The 23,848-nt window shown below is 52.3% G+C and overlaps 8 protein-coding genes across 8 annotated transcripts; 1 reads left to right on the top strand and 7 right to left on the bottom strand.

Moving 5' to 3' along the window:
- Window positions 1–143: 143 nt before the first annotated feature.
- BO97DRAFT_392708 (DUF3431 domain-containing protein) lies at window positions 144–2,081 on the bottom strand. The gene is made up of 3 exons (XM_025693883.1): window positions 1,313–2,081; window positions 816–1,258; window positions 144–761 (listed from the first exon to the last, which is right to left on the bottom strand). Exons 1-3 carry the CDS (start codon window positions 1,705–1,707, stop codon window positions 553–555), a joined length of 1,047 nt encoding a protein of 348 aa, XP_025550315.1. The 5' UTR covers window positions 1,708–2,081; the 3' UTR covers window positions 144–552.
- Window positions 2,082–3,090: 1,009 nt separating this feature from the next.
- BO97DRAFT_454377 (lipase family protein) lies at window positions 3,091–4,191 on the bottom strand (the record flags this gene model as incomplete). The annotated part of the gene is made up of 4 exons (XM_025699105.1): window positions 3,091–3,393; window positions 3,461–3,797; window positions 3,879–4,044; window positions 4,113–4,191. The coding sequence occupies 4 exons, from the start codon at window positions 4,189–4,191 to the stop codon at window positions 3,091–3,093; spliced, it is 885 nt and encodes a 294-aa protein (XP_025550314.1).
- A 2,671-nt stretch (window positions 4,192–6,862) lies between these two features.
- BO97DRAFT_471197 (cleavage and polyadenylation specificity factor subunit 5) lies at window positions 6,863–8,540 on the bottom strand. The gene is made up of 5 exons (XM_025700026.1): window positions 8,337–8,540; window positions 8,005–8,256; window positions 7,617–7,864; window positions 7,177–7,546; window positions 6,863–7,069 (listed from the first exon to the last, which is right to left on the bottom strand). The coding sequence occupies exons 1-4, from the start codon at window positions 8,375–8,377 to the stop codon at window positions 7,251–7,253; spliced, it is 837 nt and encodes a 278-aa protein (XP_025550313.1). The 5' UTR covers window positions 8,378–8,540; the 3' UTR covers window positions 6,863–7,069; window positions 7,177–7,250.
- A 184-nt stretch (window positions 8,541–8,724) lies between these two features.
- On the bottom strand, window positions 8,725–12,820 carry BO97DRAFT_406393 (a-pheromone processing metallopeptidase Ste23). Its single transcript, XM_025695411.1, has 2 exons — window positions 12,059–12,820; window positions 8,725–11,996 (listed from the first exon to the last, which is right to left on the bottom strand). The coding sequence occupies exons 1-2, from the start codon at window positions 12,563–12,565 to the stop codon at window positions 8,949–8,951; spliced, it is 3,555 nt and encodes a 1,184-aa protein (XP_025550312.1). The 5' UTR covers window positions 12,566–12,820; the 3' UTR covers window positions 8,725–8,948.
- Window positions 12,821–13,383: 563 nt separating this feature from the next.
- BO97DRAFT_106459 (putative proline racemase) lies at window positions 13,384–14,817 on the top strand. Its single transcript, XM_025689870.1, has one exon. It carries the CDS (start codon window positions 13,534–13,536, stop codon window positions 14,746–14,748), a length of 1,215 nt encoding a protein of 404 aa, XP_025550311.1. The 5' UTR covers window positions 13,384–13,533; the 3' UTR covers window positions 14,749–14,817.
- BO97DRAFT_406391 (putative BYS1 domain protein) lies at window positions 14,774–15,433 on the bottom strand. Its single transcript, XM_025695410.1, has one exon. It carries the CDS (start codon window positions 15,357–15,359, stop codon window positions 14,886–14,888), a length of 474 nt encoding a protein of 157 aa, XP_025550310.1. The 5' UTR covers window positions 15,360–15,433; the 3' UTR covers window positions 14,774–14,885.
- A 1,529-nt stretch (window positions 15,434–16,962) lies between these two features.
- Window positions 16,963–20,140, bottom strand: hdaA (histone deacetylase hdaA; the record flags this gene model as incomplete). Its single annotated transcript, XM_025693882.1, has 15 exons — window positions 16,963–17,311; window positions 17,371–17,477; window positions 17,529–17,608; window positions 17,662–17,747; window positions 17,799–17,894; window positions 17,945–18,008; window positions 18,058–18,105; window positions 18,154–18,265; window positions 18,314–18,524; window positions 18,581–18,708; window positions 18,764–18,876; window positions 18,929–19,067; window positions 19,131–19,144; window positions 19,196–19,484; window positions 19,543–20,140. 15 exons carry the CDS (start codon window positions 20,138–20,140, stop codon window positions 17,039–17,041), a joined length of 2,358 nt encoding a protein of 785 aa, XP_025550309.1. The 3' UTR covers window positions 16,963–17,038.
- Window positions 20,141–21,246: 1,106 nt separating this feature from the next.
- gpdA (glyceraldehyde 3-phosphate dehydrogenase GpdA) lies at window positions 21,247–22,636 on the bottom strand (the record flags this gene model as incomplete). Its single annotated transcript, XM_025696383.1, has 7 exons — window positions 21,247–21,275; window positions 21,334–21,504; window positions 21,558–22,242; window positions 22,317–22,380; window positions 22,457–22,470; window positions 22,525–22,560; window positions 22,625–22,636. The coding sequence occupies 7 exons, from the start codon at window positions 22,634–22,636 to the stop codon at window positions 21,247–21,249; spliced, it is 1,011 nt and encodes a 336-aa protein (XP_025550308.1).
- Between the last annotated feature and the right edge of the window lie 1,212 nt (window positions 22,637–23,848).

Below are 23,848 nucleotides of genomic sequence, written 5' to 3'. Positions count from 1 at the left end.
CGGGTTTGCGCGGGGAACTACTTACACTCCGGGAGGGTTCCGCTGCCTCGGCTGGTTTAGCTGCATACCAGTGGGGACTTCTACAGTACAACGATATTTATGATGAAGATCTAGATGTGATTGCATTCCAGAATTAAGAGCTGAGTAAATTCAATATCCATACTAAAACATTGATACACAATACATCACCACCATACTTCATTAGACAGCGCGGATTTCCGCTCCACCCCTGTACCGTCGCGCTGGGACCTCACGCTGAGAACAAGTCGCGACCTGATTTTGGTGTTATATATGTACATACACATACAGTCTCATTTGAGACAACGTCCTCTTCTGCACATTTGTAACAGAGTGAGGGGATTGGTGCAGCGGACGCGGCAACATCAGGTCATTCGGCTAATGTGCTCTTCCAAACCGATGCCGGGCCGCTCGCTGCAGGGTAGGATGAACCACCTAGTGGAATGACACAGACATCGATATTCTCGGTCTGGCCAGTAATCGAGGCATCTCACGTTGCTTTATTATCATGACAATCACGCCGTAGTAGTGAGCTTATGCCTCGGGAAGTCCCTTGCTGGGGTCCTGCTTCTGGCCCTTCCAGCCAATATATGGCCATCCGTCCGGCAGCGATGAATACGGCGGGAGAACATAGCGGCCAGCGCACTCTCCCTCAGTTGGGCAATCCAAGTCACACAGCCCGAACACCTTGCAGTAGCACTCTTCGGCCGTTGGGCAGTGGACAGGTCCCTTGCCAAAGATCACTATTCGTCTGTTAGCAGTGTATACAGCCAGAAATAGAAGAGAGTTCAGCATACTGTGCCATGAATACTCCATAATTCTTCCACTATGTTCATCCGCAAGCTTCGTCTCAGTCAACCACTTCCTGTATCGTTCATAGTCCTTCTTGGGCCGTTCTCTGATTTTCCAGCTTGTGACGGCAAACTGCGCGCAGCACGAAACTCCCACCTCTTCTGGCACCTCCTCCCCAGGGAAGAGTTCCTCGAACCCGTGTTTGAAGTACTCTCCAGCATGGACGTCCTTACGGTGCGGATCGGTGTACGGGTGGATCTCCGCCGGGCAGCCGAGTGTCCAAGCACAGCGCAGATTCACATAGCCCTGTTTCTGCAGGTAGGGGAGTTGGAAATTGCGGAGGACCGGCACGCCGTCATAGTAAGGATCGTCATTGTGCCATTGGTATCTCTGGGGATGGATAAAGAGGATCGAATCGGGAAGGTTGTCGTAGTTGTCGATAATATACCTAGAAGCTCAATCAGCACCCGTTGTCTAGCTTCTCGGGGCTTATACCACCCACGTCAGATAGACCATTGACTCCCGGCCCTTATTCTGCTTCACCGTCAACTGAGCCTTTTTGTCGTCCACAACATAAATGCTCTTGTGCCACTCCGGAAAGTACTGGTAGAGCCATGAGACATCGTCGGATTTCGTGCTGGCCACGACCATCTCCTTATCAAGGGCTTTGCCTTGTCGCGCGGCCGAAGCGGACGGCGCAGCTTGTCCGGAGCGCGAATCGCGGTAAGGGCCGCCCTTTGACACTGCGTCGTGGGCTGATGTGTCTATGTGTGCATGTTCGGAGCTGCCGGAGAAGAAGAGGAAATAGAGGGCGTAGACAATCAGGATAGTGCAGAAGATGGCCTTTTCCTGGCTGCGCCGGCGGGGACTTTGAACTCCGCTGCCGAAGAACAGCATGGTTGCGACGGGCGGCGGCCTTGAGGTGACACGCAGCAGTTGAAGGTGTGAGCATACGCTGGGCAGTATGTAAGTCGCGGGAATTAATTGAGTGTCCGAGTCAACCACGTTTCAATGCGCAGGAAGCATGGCTGCACGGAGGGCGGTCGCTGAGCTCGTCGGTCAGTGAGTTGCGGAGAGCGCTGCAGCGGCAACGACTCGGTCAAAGGAGCTCCGGGGCTATATTCGATTGCGCGGCGGTGGATCAAGCCAGGCTAGGGTAACTATTGACTCATGCAGGACCAGGAAGAAGCTGCTGAGGTCAACAAGGCCAAGAAAAAAGGGTTGGCGACAGTTGGCAGCTTCTGTTGCCTGGAGTAGAGGAGAGAGTGTCAAGCCACATGGTGGTTTCACTATTAGGCCATTGTGCACCACTCGCCGTGGTCAACTCATCAGCATTACTGCTTGGCAGAACCGGGCAAATAATTGGCCGAGGTCCGCGCCCGATCTGAACCGCTGCCAATGATCGTCATTGAAGTACAATAAGCTTGCCGACTCACCAGAAGTATGAGTTATACTTATGTATACTAAGAATTAACTTGACTTCATCTCCTTGCAGTGGACTCTGAAAAGATGGAAGTACTGGTACTTCAAGTTGCTTCGTTCGTCCCGCCGCCTTCCTATTTAGCATAGTGCGTGCCTTGCCCGCAGATTCCTCCCTGCCTAGCTAGGGATTCCCTCCTTTTATGAGCGTCTTCCCAAGTAAGCGTGCATGCATTTTTCCAAGTGTTTAACTATGCACCACTCCAAGTTTGATCCAATACGCTACTCCGTATTCTTTCAGTGCAATTATCATCATCAATCTCCATGGGTGGATCAATATACCCTACCCGCGCGAATGCCTGATAACTGGTTCTGTGGCATATGAAGTGATCAAGCTATTCTTTACAAAATAGTGTAGAATGGGCGAAGAGAATTGCAGGGTGTAGTAATATATCACATATACATTTTATCAAAGAAGGAAACACTGATGATGATGATGATTAAGAGTGCAGTAGATTAGACACAGCAAGCCGCGGCGGACCGAAGCCCTAAGTGCCATCGATTCCCAAAACCATGTCATACCAGGGTGTAAGGTACTGGTAACATGTCATCCATGGAAATGCGTGTGTAGATGTGCCCCGGCAAATGTATCAACGATACGACCTGCCAGACCCAGGCAACTCATCTCCTTCTATTTGATACAACGTACATCAACCTTCAATGAATCATTGACGGCATTTCACTTTATCAACGTCAAATAACCCAGAGCCCCAGGCATGCAGGTATATTCTCCAAGGTATATACTCCAAGTTCTTATATACACCATATATACACCCCATAACGTCGTCGCACATACGCCTCTCAACAAGTGCCAATACTGATGAAGTACCACAGATGCGCCAGGACGCTGGTGATGTTCTCCCCGGCATTTCCATCCGAGGAGTCCACCCCCTGAATTATCTCGATAGCCGACGAGGTCACTGCCGCTCCTGTGTTACTGGTGATCCAGTATTCCGGGCTGGGATGACTATATCCCAGCAACCGCGGCGGCAGTCTGGGTACAACATCGTTGAGGTGCGTGACCCGGAAATTCGAGCCGGAGCCCTTGCTCGTGATATAGTTGGCGAGCGCGGTGTTGCCCACCCGCGGAGCGCCGTAGGTATACTAAATCCCGTCCGTCAGCATCAATATATCTACCAACGTGTAGACAGGAGGACGAAAACCGACTCACCAGCTGAACAGGATATCCCGCATTGCGCAGCACCGTCGCGCCGATAGTCGCCAACGCACCACCCAGACTATGCCCCGTGAAGACCAGGGTGTAGCCCGGGTACTTAGTGACGGCGGCCTTGATCTCGGTCGTCAGGGTGGCAGCGACGGAGCTCCAGGCCTTGAAGAAGCCCTGGTGCACCTGGCAGCCCCTGCAGATGGCGCTGGCGTCCTGGAAGATGAAGTCCAGGTTGGCGACCCAGTTCTCGATGGAGCTGCTGCCGCGGAAGGACACCACCAGCTTCTTGTTGGTGGGATCCACGGCGAGGAACCCGGCGGTATCGCCGTAGGAGTCGGAGCTGCAACGCGCATCGTCAATCAGCATGTCTATCTCAAACACTACATTCCCCAAGCAGCCAAAGGGGACAGGGCAAACATACTCCTCAAACTCCGACAGACTCTCGGCCTTGGCCGCCGTGAGCAACGGACAGAGCCCGTTCGTGCAGGTGACGCTCGTGTTGGGCGAATCCAGGTTGGTCGAGCAGTACGCTGCGGCGGAGTACTGCGCGAACAGATCCAGCTGAGTCCGGACAGTGGTCGACACATCTGCGATTTGAAATCCGTCAGCTTTGTCCTCCCTAATTGCTACTAGCGCATCCGCTTGCTTCAATTACCTCGAATGTCGACGGGGGCGGCCACAACCAGGGCAGCGAGGGCGGCCACCAGTCCGCCAAATCGAGTGATATATACCATTTTGCTTCCGCCAACGAGGCAAGTACATATACAAGATCACCGTGCAGAGATCAGGGTCAACCAAAACGAACAAGGAACAGCGTCAATGGCCCTCTAGAATAGACAGACAGGCAGACAATCACCACTGGCTCATCTAGAAACAAACCTCACATTCCTCCGGCCCCCAAGCCTCTATATATACAACCAGAAGCAAACCCACATCCTCGCCCGCTCATGCCCCTTTTCTCAACGCCGAGGCCAAGAAGGGCCAGAAAAGAAAAAATAAACCACGAAAACATAATCAAAAATCAAACCACATCAATCCTTCACCCTCAATGATCACAAGATTAAGCCCTCCAGTATCCCTCTTCAGAGGAACAACGAAGCGGGGTCAACGAGAGACAGAATAGAAAAAAAAAGGAAACCCATCACGAACACCAACTGTCCTCAACTCCGGTTGGCCCAACATCCTAGCTCAACTGCAAAGCAGCCCGGACCAAGAAGCAAAACCCAGGCTTGGCCGGCCCCGGAAACCCCGGGGAGCGTCCAACGGTTGTTGCCCTGAGCAGTTTACTTCTGGAATGCGCCCAGAGCTCCATACGCCAACCCCACACAAACAACATTCATGAAATCCGCAGCGGTAAGTATCAGTCCACTTTTTTCTCTGGCACGGATTGGTTGGTCTATGCGGAAAGAGACCGCTTAAAGTGCAATCAATTAATTTAGAGCTCTACGTGCCAAAGTATAATAAAGTGTCACTCGGACTATGTGTGGGACTTGCTTCCGTGTCGATGGAGAAGCACGCGGATGCGGATGCGGGTTGTTGAGGATATGCTGGAACAAGACGGACGTCCGGCCGGAATAACCATCGCAGGCAGAGAGCGAGCAAGCAAGCAAGTAAGCAAGCATCAGCCAGTACGGCACGTACAGTAGTCCTCAGGACAGGAGATGTACTCCGCACAGGAACCAATTTGGCGTAAGCGCGCAGTCAGCCCCCGAAGTCTTCAAGAGCAGGGGAATAGCAACAGGCACCAAGAAGCCTTCATTCGTCCGCATCGGTTGTAATGGTCACGCTCAGGCCGATTCTCAAGGAGCCACTGACCACTCAGATTCCGCTGTCGATCTGCTCCGGTTGCTTCACATGCTTCTTTTTTAGCTGGGAGGTGTATACTTGTCCGGGTATATCGATCCGTCCATCAAGAGGTGCTCCGAGCTTCTCAGAACGGAGGTAGGAGGTAGAGGGCTGGGTTGAGTTGATGATCCTTCCGCCTGTTCACTTCTGTGCTGGGAATAGAAGGGCTGTATGTCTCAGAGCAAGAGATGATCTTGTTCCTGTTTCTCCTGATTTTCAGCTTGACTTACCTACCTCAGTGTTCCCCTTACTGTCAGCTACGCTTAATAGGCAGACAAACCACTTAGCATAAACCGTCACCTAACTACCTCCTATACCAAACCCTACCACAATATAACAACAGAGTATAAAGTAACCAACAAGACCAACAAAGCAAGAAACCAAAAAAACAAAATGACATCACAGTCTTCACAACCCCTCCTCACTCTCACCCAGTATAACTTAGTCCAAGAACTACCCCATACTCCCCAAGTAAAATGGATTGCACACCATAATTAGACTACTGTACTTAGGTAGTAGGTAGTAGATAGTCTACCCTCGGCATCTCTCCTTCCTCCCGCACATCTAGTGACTTAGTGACTCAAACTAAACATGTGCCGGACCCCAACACCGCAAACCCCCATCTCTCGAAATTAATTTCCCCCGCCCGTTGATCGAAAACTGCGGGGGTGGGAGAAAAACAACTAAAGACCGAAATCCCGTGCAGGGCAGACAAGCACTAGACACCTAGTACTAGCATTCAGTGACTACCTACCTCCAGCTGTGGACTAACTTCCGTGGACGGTGACACTAAAAACAAAACTCGCACTTTGATTTGTTTACTGCAAGGCGGACAGTAGACACTAACGGTTGGAGTTCCAGGACGGAGCGGATGTCATCGGAATAGATCCAAATTCCAAAGTACCTGACTTACAGTCCTAAACTACCCAGTCCTAAACTATAAGCCCGGCAGTTACGGAAACAAACCTAACCCAGCTGCGGGCACAAACGATGTAACTCTGTACCTTCCTCTCGAATCGGTGTGGGTTTTACTTCCGATGTGGAGAGAGAGAGGCACAGGGACTGAGTTGAATGCATAGCTCGAAGAGCAGAGGTGAGAAGGAGAATCCTCGGAGTATTTTCCATGGGCTTGCCTGTCTATAGCTGAGAGTGGATATAGGGTGATTCTATTTTGGCTGGTCAGCTGCCCTTTATTCGTTTCGTTTAACTTCTCTCTTATTGTCTAGGATCGACGGACGGATTTTTGTCCTTGATGTACCGTACCGTAGTGGACCACCTGCGCGAATTTTGCAAAGTCGAGGCTAAGCCGGGATCATATTCCTGGTCAAAGGCATCGCTGCATGCACGGAACATGGATTTTTCACGCCGGATGTTTGGAAGGTCGTGTGAGTTTTAACTTCAGGCACAATGAGAACGTGGGACCGAGGTATGGGTCAAAAGCAAGAGAGGTTCGGAAAATCTCCCGGAAGTCAAAAACAAAGCTGCTGGAGAATTCTATCTCGTACGACCAGGAACCATCCACTCGGGGCGGGAAATATGTAGATAATTCAATACCGTCAACTGGAATGTAAATTAAGGAAACATCATAAAAAAGGACCATCGATATATTCGCTCCTCGAAAACGCCAGTACCGGTGGGGGCAAACATCGTCGTATCTTTATTTTTGCAACAGAGAGAAAAGAAGATGTAAGCTATGAAGCAGAAGCAAAAAGAACCCATGGAAACCGAGCTGCACGCTGGGAGGAAAAAGGAAGCCTTCGCGTCTATCTGCAGGGTTGTCAGTCTCAGCCATGCAATGCTGCCACCTTCCAACTAGCTTCTCGGAGTTGTTTCCAGACTTGGGAAGATGTCTCCACGGACAGCAGCACACTTACCCGCTGTTATCCTGAATCCCTGAAGCGATAGCCGCACAGAGAACGTGGTTACCCTTGGGAGTCACAACGGGCTCTCATGCAGCGACCGTGCCATTCTCCCCGCCCTCAGGAGGGTAGTCCGTCATTCCCTCGTCCTGACCATCACCACTGTCGCCCGCCAGCACCTTTGTCCGGGGCAACTGGCCGTCCGGCAAAGGCGTCCCTGGCGTGGCGGCCACAACGTTATCGTTCTCATCCACAAACTCGAAGTTATACCGGGACAACAGATGCGGGATCGCCGATAGTTGCGGCCCGTACCGCGCAGTGTTGTCGTACAGTTCGAACAGCGGCACAGCGAGGAGCTTCATGTTCTTCGGGACGGAAAGGACCTCTACAAGCAACGGGTTAGTCACTTTTCATGGCTCGCCTCTGGGCGAGGAGGGCTGGATAGGTAGGCTCACTCTTCTTGGGCAACTGAATGAAATATAGCTTCTTGCACTCCTTGGGCCGAGTCACATGTCCAGGGAGAAACGGGTACATGAACGTCTCGAAGTTCGGCCGCCACCACTGCGCCAGTGTATCACCGATCTCCCAGTCCTCATTGACGCCCTCGCCCGAAAATTGCGATCCGACCGGCGCAAGACGTTCGTTGAGCCGCTTCTTGAAGCCATCGACTTCGTCGTCCTCGAAGGGAAGGTAATCTCCGGGTCTAACAAGGAACACATGAGTCAGTCTTGTAATGCTCTTGTGTTCTGTCTTCGGCCCGGAAGACTCTAGACGACCATGTCGCAAGTGTCCAGTGCCTTAGCCGGCGCGTGTAGGCTCAATGGTCCGAAGGGGAAAACATACAGCTTGAAAAAGGCATTCGCAATCTGCAGCATAAGCACATGGGGGTGGTTATGCTCATGGCAGACAAGAACACCCTCACAGGTACGTCTCATGCCATATTTCTCATAGTGTTCTTCGAGGCGTTTCAGGCGGGCCAGAACAGAGGGATCTTCCTCGGGTTGCGTCTCCTTGGTCCCGAAAGTGTAGTTCGAGAGAGGATATAGACGGATCGTTTGTGGTTGCTGGGCAGAGAAGTCTTTGGGGGCGATAGGTCTGTTTAGGGGATGATGGAGTCAGTGCCTGTCTATGCCTTGACATGAGGCTCGGGCTCGCCCTGGAGGTCTGGAACGTACGGGCGAGAGCTCTGAATCGCCGTCGCGGTTGCGGTCGACATGATGAGTAGATGCTGGTCCCAGGAATTCAATTTCCGACACGCTAGATAGACTGTTTGAGATGATGTGAAGGAATGGAAATGAGATAGAAGAATTTCGGGAAGGTGAAAGACCGTAAGGTTGAGTTGATTGTTGTTGCTGTTGCTCCCGAGGTGGATCACAGCCCGGCGGAGTTGATGCTCGCTCCGCCGCTCGGTGGATGGATCAATCAACTGGTATCGGAGCTACCCTCCGCGAAAACATTCGGCCGCCCCGACCGCCTACCCCATAGTCGGTGTTGTTGTACACCATGCAAACAGATACGCCAGCTACTTTAACATGACTGATTGTTAAATGTTTTCATTTCGTTCTTTAATCTTAGCAATAGTTCAATTATGTATCATGTTACTAATCTACATCTCAAGATGTTCCGTTCCGATCTATCAACCCCACCATCCTGCAATTCCCAAGCTATGCTGTACTCCATACACGATCACGCCGCAAAATGAGCCAGCAGAAAGTTTCTATCATCATATAAGGCAAGTGAAGTATATTGGCAAGTAGAATTCCTTGAAGCTTTGACCAGGTGAGCTATCACAGCTTGGCGTCAAAGTCCTCGAATTCGCTGATGTCGGTAACAGGGCTGGGACCGGCGCTGACATTGAGACGAGCCTTGTACTCAGGAACGTTAGTAATGTAGGTGACAGCTTCGTGGCCGAATCCATTGACCGTCTGGCCAGACTCTCCCTCGAATCTCTTGGGCTGAATGCCGATGTGCTTCAGCTCTACTCCAACGCTGTTCTTCATCGACTCTAGAGCCTGCTTGGTCTGTTGCTCTGCGAGACCCATTCCACCCAGGACAGTCTTGATGGTTTCAACAACCAGACGCTCGTCTCCACTGGACACGTCGACTTCAGCGAATGCAGCTTCCAATCGATCGGCATCGACTGTCAACTGTGCTTTCTCCAAGAGCGTACGAAGACGCGCAAGAAGCTGGGACTTTTGCTGCTGCGGGGTGCTTGCAAGAGCGGTAGCTTGTGCCTTCAAGTGAATCGACAGCTTGCCACGTGTGGAAGATTGCGGGTTGATGAATTGGTTATAGAACTGGATAAGATCGGACTTGGTCGAAGACCGCACATTGGCAGCATCGGCCTCGTTTTGCACGAAATCGAAGTACTCCGAACCAATGTGAGACCAGAATCGACTGGTTTCCGAGCCCAAATTCTTGAGCTTCTCCAGTCGGCGGTTGATGAGACTGCGTTTATGCCTTTCAAAGTCACCCTCGGGCATCTCCTCCAACGTCTTCCCAAACGTGGTCAAGAAGTTATCGATACGGTGTTCAAGGTAACTAGCAACACGCTCGCTCTGGATGATAACGCGATATCCGATGGTCGTGGAAGAATAACGGGCGCCGCTCCAGACAACGTATCCCAGTTGCTCCTTACTCCGCAGTTGATCGAATGCAGGCTCATCAGTCATCTGGGCGAATAGCAACAGCTTGGCTCGCAGTACCGCATCGTTGATGTTTCCGACATACAGAAGGTATTCGATGCCGTTGTTGACGTTGGCCGGGTCCTTGAGCATCCGCTCATAGACGAAGTTGGAGCCCGGAGGAATAATGACGTTGCGCCTCACGTACCACTGTGATTCGGGCAACGTACGACTTTTCAGAGTGGACTCTACGAGGTCAGTCATGCGCAGTGCATCCTCCTTGTACAGGTTGCCGTGCGCCAACACCTCGATGTGGTTCTGTCGCAAAACCTGAGGGTAGAAACAAGCCACGTCCTCCACTTCAATATGCTGAAGCTCGGATGCATATTGCTCATTGAGCCAGGACCGCTCTGCGGTCAGATAGCGAGTGTAGTCGCTCACTTGGTAGTAAGGCTGTTGGTACTCGGCGTTCTTGTAGGCCCGGGTTAGGCGCTCCTTGATAATGTTAAAGCGTTCCGGCTTCACGACTAAGTCGCGCATGCTTGTGAGAACCTTTTCCAGAAGCACGGACATCTTATCGTTGTAACCGCCCACCGAGATGTCTAAACCAAAGATACTAATACCCAAGGAATAATCGAGCCCGGCCAGCTCAGCGTCATAGGCATATTCGTTCAGGGCGTCGCGCACCAATTCGCAGTAGAATCTGCCCTTGACCACGTTGGCTGGGGTGGCCCACACGAGAGGGTTCCGAAGTGAGATGTTGAAGGTGCCCTTTGGGACCCAGAACCGATCATCCTTCTTGTACCACAAACGGACATGGTCGTCATGCCGAATCAGCTTCGGGGTCTTGGCTGGCTCCGAGACTTCCTTCTTTTCAACGGAGAGACGAGTCGGAACAAATTCGTTCTTATGAGGCAGGTGCAGATCAGGCAGTCGGTTGGCGGAGGTTGTTTCGTAAGCCTTGCGGATGTCGGCCATGAAATCCTGGGGGATATCCTCCACCTTATGCTCCGTGCCGTACCACTTCTCCTTTTGATCCCAGTCACCAGGGTAATCCTGGGCCACAATGAGCATCCGGAAGTTGTCGGGCCGGAGGTAGGACAAGGCTTCCTTGATCAGGGCGGGATCATACTTCCGGAGAAGCCCGGTGCTAAGCAACCACTCACGAGGGTGGGGCTTCTGCATCTTACTGCTCAGGTTGCTAGCGAAGCGGCTGGCGGGGGTCTTTTGCTTAAAGCGGAACTCGACCTCGGCCAAGTTCTTCATTTCATCATAAATCCACTGCTGAGGCTCGCCTTCCTTTATCATAGCGATATACTCGAAGATTACTCTCGCCACTTCACGATAATTCTTCAAACCCTCGGGGGTCAGGCGAACGTTGATGGTGAAGAAGGCAGCTCCAGGGCAGATGGGGAGTGGGCCAGCGGACAGGCCATTGGCCCAGCCCTTGGCCTTGATGTAAGCCAGAATGCTGCCGGGGCCCTCGTGGCCGATCAAGTGGCTGATGTAACGGTTGGGCTGAGACTCGAAATAATGCTCCTCATCCATGAAGGGGAAGTAAATATCCAGAGATCGCATGTCCATAACCGGCTTGGCAAAGATCTGCTTTCCCAGATGCTCCGCCGTCCAGGGCTGGACGTTATCCCAGCGGTTCTGCGGGAGGTCCTTGTTCTGGACGTGAGAGAACAGATCCGAGACCCATCCCTCCATCTCGTCGAGGGACTCCCGACCCAGCAAAACCAGTTTCATCCGGTTAGCTGAATAATGAGCCTCATAGAACTTGATAAATTCACTCCGGACCTCCAGCCCCCGTTTCTGCGGATCTTCCTTCAAAGTCTGCAGGTTTCCAGTCGAGAAGTGGTGGTAGGGGTGTGCTGGGTTGGAAAGGCTCTTGTTCAGTTGCATCAACCGCCACATATCACTTTGCAGGTTTTTCTTGTTCTCGGAATCTACTGCCCTCAACTCCCGGTCCAGCGTTGACTCTAGGAAGAGAGGTTCGACAAAGAATTGAGCAAACCGATCCAGGGCGCCATACAGCGGCCCTTTAGCCTGCGTAGCTGAGGGCGAAGTTGGCGCATCGGATTTCTCGTCGCCGGAGCTTGACGTGGCAGCTACTTCGAAGAAATAGTTGGTCTCCGTGGCAGCCGTGTACGCGTTGGACATGCCCGAGTTGGATGCCAAGTACTGATTGTATGCGTTCTCTAGGGGGTACTAAAGGTAATCAGCCGAGGTTAGTGTCTGACCGCATGCTGACACAGGGGTCGACCACATACCTTTTTGGTCCCCATGAACAGCAAATGTTCGACAGCGTGAGCCATACCCGGCATGTCATCTGCGTCTGAGAAATTGCCCACATTGACGTTTACAGCGGCACTGGCCTTGTCGGTATCGGGATCGTGAACCAGTAACGCTTCGAGCTTGTTGGGCAAGCGGATGACACGATAGGAGCGATCGTCCAGTTCAGGCTTCAGCAAATCCTCCGCGATGCGTTCGACAGGCCCCATCTTGTTAGATCCCATACTGACCTGGGTAGTGGAAAGGGGAGCACGCGAGACGGGTGCGGAAGAGGAAAGGATGGAAGAGCGGTGATGAGTCTGTCCACCGGAGGCAAAAGACCGAGTCCAGCGATGCGAGAACAAGCGTGGCGAGGGGTAGGAATGAGGGGCTACCGCCGCAGCAAAGGTGCCTGATCGGGAAAACGAACGATACGTTGGGGTTGATAAAGATCGAGGATGTCCAGGGTTCCACAAGCGGCAGGGTGCAGAGGACCTTGGAGGCATGCAGAGCAAGGAAAGTGGTCTAAGGAGCAACGGCCGCTAGCAAGTGCCGGCAAGGTATCGTCTAGGGATTGGGGATGGTGAGGGGGAAGAGGATGAAATGCGGAAGAGGGAAAAGAGGAGAATATTTATGGAAAAAGGGAATTGAGGGAGAAGTAAGAAGAAGGGAAAACACGAGCCGGCCCGATTTCAAAGGAAGGCAAGGAATTGAGAGAGTCAATGCGCCAGAAAGAGAAGATGAAATAAAGGGAAGATGATGAAGTAACGTCGGAGAGCGAGAGTTTCCCCTTCCCGGAAGAAGAAGGGCAGTAAGACTGCGGCCACTTCGGCGGTGAGAGACCGACTCAGGAAGCGGTGAGCGGTGAGGCTTAGTGGCACGTGTCGCTCGCTGGCTCTCTGTGTGTGCGCGCCTCATCACTCATTTCATAGGCTTTGGAATAATAGAGATCTCCCAATTGGTCTTGGCTCAAACTCTTGTCCCCTTCGGAGTGGACCTGAAGGGCTTCATCCAAACGCTGTTTCTGCACTTCCACGTCATTTGCGTGTCCCAAACGAGGGCACTCTGCAACAGCGCCGAGACCGTCGCGAAACCACCGATTCCTCAGCCAAGTGGCAGTCGACGCCCTTGCAGCTTACAGCAAACTCGTTCGTATTCGATTCTAGTCAGAAAATGGCGTGCTTTCTGTACTACCGACGCATCGTATAGAGCGTAGATACGACAGTAAATTGCTGCCTGATTTTACACTACGCCTAGTAGCAGTATATTTGTATACGCCCTTAGAAGTATAGAACCACCACTCGGAACGGCAACCGATGCCAGCCCGGATCTACTCTCCGAACGGGACACTTGTCCAATCCTTCATTTAGATAAGATTCATCCATGAAAGAGACATCTTCCGCTTCAACACTTGCTTGTCACCGTTCGCGTCTTTCTATTCAACAGGAGCACCTTTAGAAAGACCATCATCACCATGGACGTCTCCCAGACCCTCGCCCACCTACCCAACACCATCCACTGCATTGATATGCACACCACCGGGGAACCCACCCGCATCGTCTATGCCGGATATCCCACGCTGGCGGGCACACTGCTGGCCCAACGTGACCAAGCGCGCCAGCATCATGATCACATCCGACAGCAGCTCATGCTGGAACCGCGCGGTCATCCAGCGATGTACGGCGCCATCATCTGCCCCGAGACGGAGCTGGTATCAAGCGGGGCGGCGGACGTGGGAGTGCTCTTCATCCACAACGAGGGCTACTCGACCATGTGCGGACACGCAACACTCGCGCTGGGACGCTTCCTCATCGACACGCACGACCCCAGCGTCTTCCCGCGCCGCTCACAGCTTCCATTCAACTCCACAAACCGAACCATCCAACTCAAACTCCACGCACCCTGCGGGGTGGTCAGCATCACCGTCCCAACTAACGCAGAGGGCACCAAATCCGACCCCTCGCGACCTGTGTCCTTCCTCTCCACACCAGCCTACGCCACAGCCCTCCAACTGACCATCCGGATCCCCGCTTCAACCCGCTGGCCCGAATTCCCAGCCGACAAGGACTCTATCACGCTAGACATTAGCTACGGCGGCGCCTTTTACGCGATCGTCGATGCCGCAGAACTAGGCTTCACCGACGGACTATCTAGCGTCGACCTATCGGCCACCACGCGCTGCATGCAACAGCTGAAGCCCTATCTCGAATGCTGCCCGGAAATCATCTCCGCGATCCAGCACCCAGATGACCCGCGGCTGTCGTTCCTCTACTCGGTCATGATCGTCGACTCGTCCATCGGCTCCAAGCCCGCCGACGTTGCCGGTACGGAGACGGGGCTCTGCTACTTCGCCGACAACCAGATCGACCGGTCGCCGACCGGCTCGTGCGTGACGGCACGTATGGCGCTGGCCCACGCCAAGGGGGTGCGGCCGGTCGGCCAGCGCTGGGCGTATAACTCGCTCGTATCGAACCACTTCCAGACGGATGAGTTCCGGGCGGAGATCGTCGAGGAGCTCGAGCTTTCGCCTCCGCTTCCGTCCTCGCGACGATCTGTGATCGTACAGGTGGAAGGGCGGGCTTTCTACACCGGTACGGCCTCGTTCATGGTGGAGGCGGATGACCGGACGTCCAGACATGGATTTACTATGGAGGGAGTAGCAGGAGGATCATCGTCATCGTCGGCGTAATATCATTATTATTATCAACACTAACATCACCATAGTCCCTTCCTTCCCTCATCATCAAACATCAAATCCATGTGGTCACACGCCCTACTACCCCTCTCAAAACCCCTCTCTATCAACAACCCCCGAGGGGGAAAGACTCAACACCCAGGGGCACAAACAGTCAAAACCTCATTACTCCCGGTCTGACAAGTCTTAACCTGACTTCCCCCGGGGTTAACACCATTAGACCAACAGATCTTAGGACAGGAGGTATCGCTGGGCTTGATGGCGACGACGGAGCCAGCGAAGGGGTCACCGAAGACGCTGGACATGTCGTACCAGGTCTTGGAGCCGTCGAGGGTGTAGGCGTAGTTCAGCTGGGGGCTGCCGTCGTACAGGCCGTTGGGGGTCTTGGTGATTTTCAGCGAGACGCCGCCGGAGGCAGAGTCGTAGTGCAGGGCCTCGGAGTAGCTGGCGCCCGGCTGGATGGTCTGCTTGGGGCCGACGGAGCCGCCGACGGACCAGAGGTAGATGGGGACGTTGCAGTTGTTGGTCACGACGGCGTTGCCGGCGGCGGCGACGGAGGGGAGGAGGAGCGCGGCGGTGGTGAGGAGTGTTGTTGTGAAGTGCATGTTGATGAGGAGGACTGTATGCTGCTGTCTGGAAGTGTCTTTGGCTTGGTTTGCACTGTACTGAACTGTGCTATGTGAATCAACTGAATGGAGAACGAGACGACGACTTCAAGCTGATATTTATACCTTAGGGGGACGATACGATGGTAGTAGGAGTAGTAGTAGTAGTAGCACCCTCTTGCTCCCATCAGAGACAACAGCAATGCCACGACGGACCATTGAAGTCATCACTCACTCATAGTTTGAATCCCACGATAAGACCTCAAAGCAATTACCTAAAATGTCTTACTCAAAGTGTCTTACATTCCCTTCTGTTTCCCCTCATCTCACTCTATTCAGATACCAATGAGCACATCTCATGCAAGCGAGAGACATCAACCACACCACACCACCACCACCACCCACCGTCAATGCCAATGCCATATGGACCTCACAATCATTGCAACAAAGTACTAGGTACCAACAAACAACTTTCATTCTACATCCCGATTCTCAACTTCAACCCAATAAAGTTCAATACAACACCATAAAGTCCAAATGAATCCCAAGTAAACCCCTCGTCCATCCCAAAAACAGAAGAAGTCAAAAGCCACACCCGCCACTAGCCTAGCTGATAAGAAAAACCCCGCCTCCGAGGTCCCCCCATGATGGACCTTGGAAGTTAGCCCTTCATCCATCCCGGATCTACAAAAGGGTCCCAAAGGGTCAACCCCACAAAAAGTAAAACACCTCAAATCACAACCTAAGAATCCCCCCGATGTCAGTTACCCAGCACCCCCGGAAACAGGATTTAAATCATATGGTGGGACTAATGCACCGCACTAATTACTCGGATAACATGATGGAGTGTGATGTATGCTCTTTGGTTGGGTTTCACTTTTCCTCATCATGGATGCGGAGAAGGAGAAAAAGAAAAAGTAGGTTCGGAGAATTGAAGACGGGGTTGATTCTTGGTTCGTGCGATTATTACCGTTGCTATAATGAGATTGTGTGCTATTCATAGTATCTTATCTTTTTATTCTATGCTTTCGGTGAAGTCATACTCTAGGAAGGTTTCGGGTTCGTGTTGAATTCCGGGGAAAGATCATGGATCCGAAATCATCATGCCTAGTACCTTACCTCCCCCCTGTAGAGCAGTCAAAGTTAGAATTGAAGCTGATGGGCCAGTAAGCTCGTCCCGTTCGGTTACTATTCTCGATATCCCCTGTCATGAGAACCCTGAAGATTGTCTCACCCTGCTTATCATGATCACCACAGAGTACATCCTCCTTTCTACCGAGTGAATACAGGCACAAGTCCCGGAATAGCTAAAGGCAAATGTAATGCCAGGAACGAGCCCTGCATCTCCCCTTCCCACCCCTGGTGGTGTGACAATGCCAGACCCTGTCCTGGACAGAGGGACAGACAGACAGACAGACAGACAGACAGACAGACAGACAGACAGACAGGAACATGCAACTCCAAGACATCATCACACCACAATCCCAATTCCAGCATGTTTAGCCGATGAACGAAATACTCAACGAAAATATAGTATTATGCATTTTTCATCTGCGTGGATTGAGTTGTTACAAGCTAACCCGACCCGACTTACCCCTCCCCTCCCCTAACTAAACCAAAGAAACCAATCTCTAGATCTAACTTCCTCTGAGCAAAGCAAAGCCGACGGAAAGGAAACTTCAACTTCCACCTGCGTTTGGTCTCCCACGAGGACCCTCCCCGGTATTAGTCGCCTTCGTAGGCGACCGTTTCTTGGGTTTCTCGTCTTCAGTCTCCTCATCCGGCACATCCGCACGCTCCGAGATCCACTGGTACACCTCGTCCTTGTGATGCATGAGCATCTCACTCAGCCCCGCCTTGGGCGACTGCACGAGAGTGCCGTAGCGTTTGGAGGGTTTACGCTGGAGACTTGTCCAGACGCCGTGCGTGTGAGAGACAAATACGAGCGAGTTCTGCACGAGATTGTCAGCCTCTGAGTGCGGAAAGGGGATTAAAAAATCAATTGACATACGTCTTTGTACCACCGCGAAAGCCAGACTTGGGTGTGCGAGGCCACCGCTCGAACGGGGTTCTCGGCTACAAAGGAGACCACTCCGTTGACACGTTTATATAACGTTTCTGCTTGGTGTTAGCCATGCCTTGCATCGAGACGTCTCTTGTCCATCTCACCTCGGTTAATCAGCAGGTTTGCAACGCCGTAAAAGGCGTTACCAATGCCGATGAAAAAGATTTCCGTGGCTTCATTCGGCCTAAAAACTGTCAGTGTCACCCTACACGTCGGTGTGCCTCTGGAAAGACCTACTCGATGTAGTTATCCCAAAGATACCCAGCAAGTTCTTCTGTGGCGGTAGGTCGGTTCTCGTCCTCATCTTCATACTTTCCGGAGCTCTGTTAAGGAGTCAACAATCATTCGAATACTCAAAAGCAACATCAACTGACCGGATCAATAGTCACATGTTTTGGAATATTCACGTCGATGACCGCATAGCCCTTCTCCACGGCCCATCCAACATAATCCTTCAATAATACATCAGCCTGGTGTTTGTCAGCAGATGACTGAAACACCCCACACGGGTTCAACCTACAAGCCAGCAGTTATGAGCTTCTAACTTATTGGTGACGGGATGCGGTAAGCTCATGATCTCAGGCCTAGTCATAATCAGCAGAGTGTCGACCATATCATCTGGGGACTGCTCACGGGTCGTGGAAGAAAACAAGCAGGGGTTTCGCCTGATAGTAATTCGGACTAAAGGCAGGTTAGTGGTGATCGTGTCCCGCTGGGCGCTGGACTTACGTCGCAAGGACTTGATTCTCAAACGACTTCGAGATGGCAGTACGATAAATGTATAACGATGTCAATTTGTAGTTGTCATAAAGTTGCTTTGACTGATAAGCACGGATGACATCTACAGGCTTGTTAATATCTGGTCTGCCCAACTGTGAACTCCGCTTACCGTGAAGTCGATCGGTGAAGTGGCCTTCCTGTTGCGGCGCCTTTGGATACATGCAGCTCCAATAAGCCGACTGAATCATCATAACGCGCCTCACAGTCGTTGTTGCCGCTTCGGAAGGTGTGGTGGAATGCAGACGGTCGGGAGGGTCGCCCATTAGAGTCTTTGTAACGGCAAGAGCAGATTTCGAGATCGATCGGAAATTGTAGCCACCCTACGCACTCCATCTCAGCCCGGATATTATCACGTTCAATGGAGGGATGGTCAAACCTCGAGACAAACAGCAACCTTGCCGTGGGCAAGCGTCATAAGCATGTGCGTCATATGAGCGTAGCACGCTGGTGTCACAAAACAACCCCCAAGCTCATCGCCTGCGGCAGCGTCGAAACCAGAGGCAACTAGACCCGTCAGTATCGTAAAAGACTCCGGGTTCCAGGCAGATGATTGACGTACTGATGACAAGGTCCGGGTTAAATTCATAGGCAATTGGCATGACCACCTGCTGAAAAGCGTACATGTAGTCGCCATCGCCCATTCCCTGACTCGGCCACGGTATATTGACATTGCTTATTGCGAATCAGTAATCACCGCGTCGAAGAACGACTAGGAACAACATACCGTCCAACACCCGCACCCGCACCGCAGTGGTCCCAGTCACCTTCCTCGCCTCCGGGATAGAACTTGCCCTCTGAATAGACATGAAGCGAGATATAGAGAACGTTTGGATCATCGTAAAATGCTTTCTGGATGCCATTTCCTGCAGATAATGTGAGCCATTACGTCTTACCCCCACGGAAGGAATGAGAGCTTATTCAATTACCATGGTGAACGTCCCTAAGAGCAGGTTAGTAAACACGGAGATCACCAATGAATCACTAGGCTTACCAGTCAAGAATCAAGATCTTCCTGCAGTCCGCCCCCAGCCGCTGCTGACAGACCCGTGTTGCAATGGAGACATTATTGAACAGACAAAACCCCATGGTCTTGTCATGCTCGGCGTGATGGCCAGGGGGTCGGATAACCGCAATAGCATTCTTGACTTTGCGGGTAGCAACAGCCAGGCACGTCTCGATGGCTCCACCAACAGACAGGATTGAAGATGCAAAAGTGAGTTTATTGAAGTAGATCGAATCGCGTGTGTGTTCCAAAGCAATGAGTTCATCATCCGCCATATCTGCAGCCGGTCAAAAACCTGTACACCATTATAGCTGGCGTTTGATGGGCATCATTACCTTGGGTGCTCTCTACAAATGCGTAATGATCCGGCGTGTGGACCAGGGAAATCTCCTCCTCCGTAGCATTGCGAGCATTGATCCTCTGCAGAGGTCGGGACACGAGAGGCCGACTTGACTCGGGATCGTCAACGAGTCCAGCTCGGCACAGCTCCTTGTAAATGTAGTAAATTCGCCTGGGGTCCTCGGGATGCACGTCCGCAGTTGGCCGCACCTCACAGTGATAGCGCATTTGCACATCATAGCATAAACCTGACGGAAGCGAGGCAAGTGGGAGACCTGTTCGAGCAACTGCGTCTCCATCAGACCAATCGGAGTTCTCTTCGACCAGACTATCGTGTTTCTCGTCGTCGCCCGTTATTTCACCCGAGTCTACAGACTTGGGTAGACTCTTGGGTGGAGAGATCCCCTCGGACTCAGGCTTTGAAGGCGCTGCGAGAGTTTGAGAATTGCTTGGGTGGCGTGACAGCGGCAGCTTGAACGTCTGGCCCAGCAACGGAGATGTAATAGTTGGGTGTGAAGGCCCATCAAATTGGGGGGGCGCACCAGGGTTGCCCGCCTCACCCATGACGGTGTCTTCGTCACCTTCCAGAGCCATGGTGGTGAATGTGTGGCAGTTGCTTTGAGTTCCTCTTTGACTGAATGCTTGTTGAACGAATCAACACCTCATGGTCAAGCTCAATAGCGAGATAGAGGGTCTACAAAAAAATCCCCTGCTAGAAATATGTCAAATTGAGAATCTGACACCAAGAGAGTCAATTTAGCTGGTATATGTTGTCGAGACTCCTCGGCAAAAGAGGCGAAAAGAGGTATGTGTGCTGGTTTGTGTCCTTTGAATGTGGCAGGATCACAATACCAAGGGCACTAGATAACTTGTACTAGGCCCGGAGCTCAGGAAAGACCCACGAAATTGAACGACTAGCGAGGAACAACGGTTGACGTCTGGTGAACAACAGATATACTGCGGCAACCAGTGTATAAATCTAAGCCTGCCTCAGCAATCAAATCCGTGGCTGTTGGTACAAGGAACCACCAACAGAAGCATACCAGCGGAGGCGTTCTGGACTAAGAATCTCGAGTTAATTGTAGAGCTCGAAATTCCGCAGTTTAGCTGCCCTCCACGTGACCCTCCGCCCTCGAACTCCCAAAACTGGCCACTCCTTCACAAACACTCAGGCTAGTACAAACCGGTCGATCATGAGCAGAAACTGCCCAGATTCTGTAAGCTGATGCGATTAAGCAGCAGAAATGTTGTGGCTGCGAACGAGCTTCAGGCACGGCCAACCAGCAGGGACTACATCTCCTGTTGCGCTGCTCCGAGAAATCGCCGCGGGTTAGCGGAAAGGTAACTATCCTGTGGGCGATATATGCCCGCTAGCTGATCCCAGCCTGCCGAAGCTTAAACATGTCTGTAGCGCCGTCCCCGCTCTATGCTGGGATCGATATATCCATTTATTCATGATCTCTTGAGGCAACCAGTCTCATACTCAGACTGATACATCTACATTGCGGAAGTCGCGGAAACTAGATATTCTACGGGCACCGACAGAGGATTGAACAAGTATGAACATTTGTGTCATTTCATTAATAGTACGTCATCACATGCTTTTACTAAAGCGGGTTTCCATCAGAGCAAGCCGAAGCTAGGCAATTGAAGCCGCGCACTCAAAGCAAGCTCTTGAGGTCCATCTTCCGTCCTGATTTCTACTGGCTGTCGACCTTGGCGATGTAGGCTATATGCAATGATTAGATATCCGCTCACACAGGCTTGACAAAAACCACAGAACTTACAGATGAGGTCAACAACACGGCGGGAGTAACCCCACTCGTTGTCGTACCAGGAGACAAGCTTGACGAAGTTGGGGTTGAGGGCGATACCGGCCTTGGCATCGAAGATGGAGGAGTGGTCGTCACCGTTCAAGTCGGAGGAGACGATGTCGTCCTCAGTGTAGCCGAGAACACCTACGAGCGCATTAGCAAGAGTCCTGACTCAATGCCTAGGTCACGGCACTTACCCTTGAGCTCGCCCTCGGAGGCAGCCTTGATGGTCTGCTTGATCTGGTCGTAGGAGGCGGCCTTCTCGAGGCGGCAGGTCAAGTCGACAACGGAAACGTTGGCGGTGGGGACACGCATGGCCATACCGGTGAGCTTGCCGTTGAGGGAAGGAATGACCTTGCCGACAGCCTTGGCAGCACCAGTAGAGCTGGGGATGATGTTCTGGGCAGCGGTACGGCCACCTCTCCAGTCCTTGTTGGAGGGGGCATCGACGACCTTCTGGGTAGCGGTGTAAGAGTGGACGGTGGTCATGAGACCCTCAACGATACCGAAGTTGTCGTTGATGACCTTGGCGAGGGGAGCAAGGCAGTTGGTGGTGCAAGAGGCGTTGGAGAGAACGTTGATGTCCTTCTTGTACTCGGTGTTGTTGACACCCATGACGAACATGGGGGCATCGGCAGAGGGAGCAGAGATGATGACCTTCTTGGCACCACCCTTCAAGTGAGCGGAGGCCTTCTCCTGGGTGGTGAAGACACCAGTGGACTCGACAACGTAGTCAGCGCCCTCCTGGCCCCAGGGGATGGCAGCGGGGTCACGCTCAGCGAAGAAGCGGATCTTCTTGCCGTTGACAATGAGGCCCTGGTCGTAGGTCTCGATGGTACCCTTGAACTGGCCGTGGGTGCTGTCGTACTTGAGCATGTAGGCCTACATGATGAGCATTGAGCTCAAGGTCAGATGGTGTCTCTTGCTGCTGGTAGCACAGGATGGCAGTAACATACAGCATAGTGGGTCTCAATGAAGGGGTCGTTGACGGCAACAACCTCGACGTCACCAGAGTTGATGCTGTAAACATACTGTTAGTCCCAATTGGGTCCCGGATGCTCCGGCCCCATCGGAGCCAGCGGAGGCTAGCACTCACGCGTTACGGAAGACCTGGAAATGATGTTAGCGGGGTTCATTTGCGGCAGGAGTCTCAGGGCAACTTACAATACGTCCGATACGACCGAAGCCGTTGATACCGACCTAGAATTGATCAGGTGAGTAACCAAACGATGATTGTCGAGCTCATTCGCTTCACAGAGCGTACCTTGGGAGCCATTGTGAAGATGTGTCTGTTTGGTGGGGTAGCTGGTTAATAGAGGACACTCGGTAACGGGACGGTAGCTTGGCGGAGGAGGGGTAGTATACGAGGATGGATGAGGATAGGAAAGAATGGAATGGGTGGGGAAGAAGACTTACTATTTGGAAAGAAGTGAGTTGGAAAGAAGATGGATGAGTAGATGATGATGATGGAGAGAAGAGAGAAAGAGAGAAGGGAGAGAAAAGTTGAACAGGGCGGGGGAGGGGAAGGTAGAAAAAGGATAGCGGGCAGACCGTTTGACTGACGCAACGACCCGGTCACTACACCGGACAGACAGACGGGGCAAAGGCTGTGCGGCAAGCTCTGCCACTCTGCTCCCAGATACGCCAAGCTGGTCAGTGTGGGATTGCCCTATTGATTGTCCCGACATGCGCCGCTCCCCAGCTCCCCCATAGCCTTTTCCGGTTTCATACACCGGGCGAAGCAGGAGATTCACGATATTTGGAACTCCCAGACTTTCCACCTTACCCCTCGGCAGCTGCCGTTTGGGCCAATAGGCGGCCCCTAAAGCTATCACGCCGGGTACTCACTCCAATTCTCGAGAATCTTTTACCAGCAGTGACCTGCAATTGCCAGCATTTACCAGCATTTTCGGCTTTGTTGCTTTTCGTATGCTTGAAAGCCTAGGTTATGTTGAGGGCTATTCTCGGAAGGAAAGACAGGCCACCTTCTTTCTACGGGTGGGATCACCCGAGGTGGTAGACGACAGGGAAGAGATCGAATGATGTAACAACAGCCCACCACCACTTTCGCTCACTTGCTCATTCAACTCACTCCCTCACCCACCTCATCCCATCGTATCGCCCAAAAAAAGAGAGGGGCATTAGGTCCGAAGTCCCGAGTGTTCCAGTTTCCTTACTAAGATTTGCCGCATTCAGTTTCGGCCCGTTCGATGCTCGGTTCGGGCTTATGATGATCCTCACTTGGCAATCGTGCCCCTCTCTTTCCTTTCCGCCCTGGCTGGACCATAAGTTGCTGGGGGGGGAACGCTGAAAGCGGGCCTGGGGAGAGCTTCAATAGGCCTTAACACCGAACGTGCCTGAAAGATTCACCGGCGACCACATCAACCATCACGCGCTGGGTCTCAGATTTATTTTTTTTTCCCTCGCTTTTTTCGGTCTTTGGTCTTTGTGATTTGTGGAAGACTGCAGGCTCTGCCGCTCTGTGCTA

The sequence above is a fragment of the Aspergillus homomorphus genome, assembly GCF_003184865.1.
Source record: "Aspergillus homomorphus CBS 101889 unplaced genomic scaffold BO97scaffold_24, whole genome shotgun sequence".
NCBI lineage: Eukaryota > Fungi > Ascomycota > Eurotiomycetes > Eurotiales > Aspergillaceae > Aspergillus > Aspergillus homomorphus.
The sequence above is the reverse complement of the archived record's forward strand: the minus strand, read 5'-3'. Positions and strand labels throughout refer to the sequence as shown.

Coding starts and splice junctions, on each gene's coding strand:
- BO97DRAFT_392708 (XM_025693883.1), bottom strand. CDS start 1,707: ATGCTGTTCTTCGGCAGCGGAGTTCAAAGTCCCCGCCGGCGCAGCCAG. Junction 1,259..1,312: donor GAGTCAATGGTCTATCTGAC/GTGGGTGGTATA, acceptor TTGAGCTTCTAG/GTATATTATCGACAACTACG. Junction 762..815: donor TATGGAGTATTCATGGCACA/GTATGCTGAACT, acceptor ACAGACGAATAG/TGATCTTTGGCAAGGGACCT.
- BO97DRAFT_471197 (XM_025700026.1), bottom strand. CDS start 8,377: ATGTCGACCGCAACCGCGACGGCGATTCAGAGCTCTCGCCC. Junction 7,865..8,004: donor GCGAATGCCTTTTTCAAGCT/GTATGTTTTCCC, acceptor GTTCCTTGTTAG/ACCCGGAGATTACCTTCCCT. Junction 7,547..7,616: donor CATTCAGTTGCCCAAGAAGA/GTGAGCCTACCT, acceptor CGTTGCTTGTAG/AGGTCCTTTCCGTCCCGAAG.
- BO97DRAFT_406393 (XM_025695411.1), bottom strand. CDS start 12,565: ATGCCTCCAAGGTCCTCTGCACCCTGCCGCTTGTGGAACCCTGGACAT. Junction 11,997..12,058: donor TGTTCATGGGGACCAAAAAG/GTATGTGGTCGA, acceptor GATTACCTTTAG/TACCCCCTAGAGAACGCATA.
- BO97DRAFT_106459 (XM_025689870.1), top strand. CDS start 13,534: ATGGACGTCTCCCAGACCCTCGCCCACCTACCCAACACCATCCACTGC.
- BO97DRAFT_406391 (XM_025695410.1), bottom strand. CDS start 15,359: ATGCACTTCACAACAACACTCCTCACCACCGCCGCGCTCCTCCTCCCC.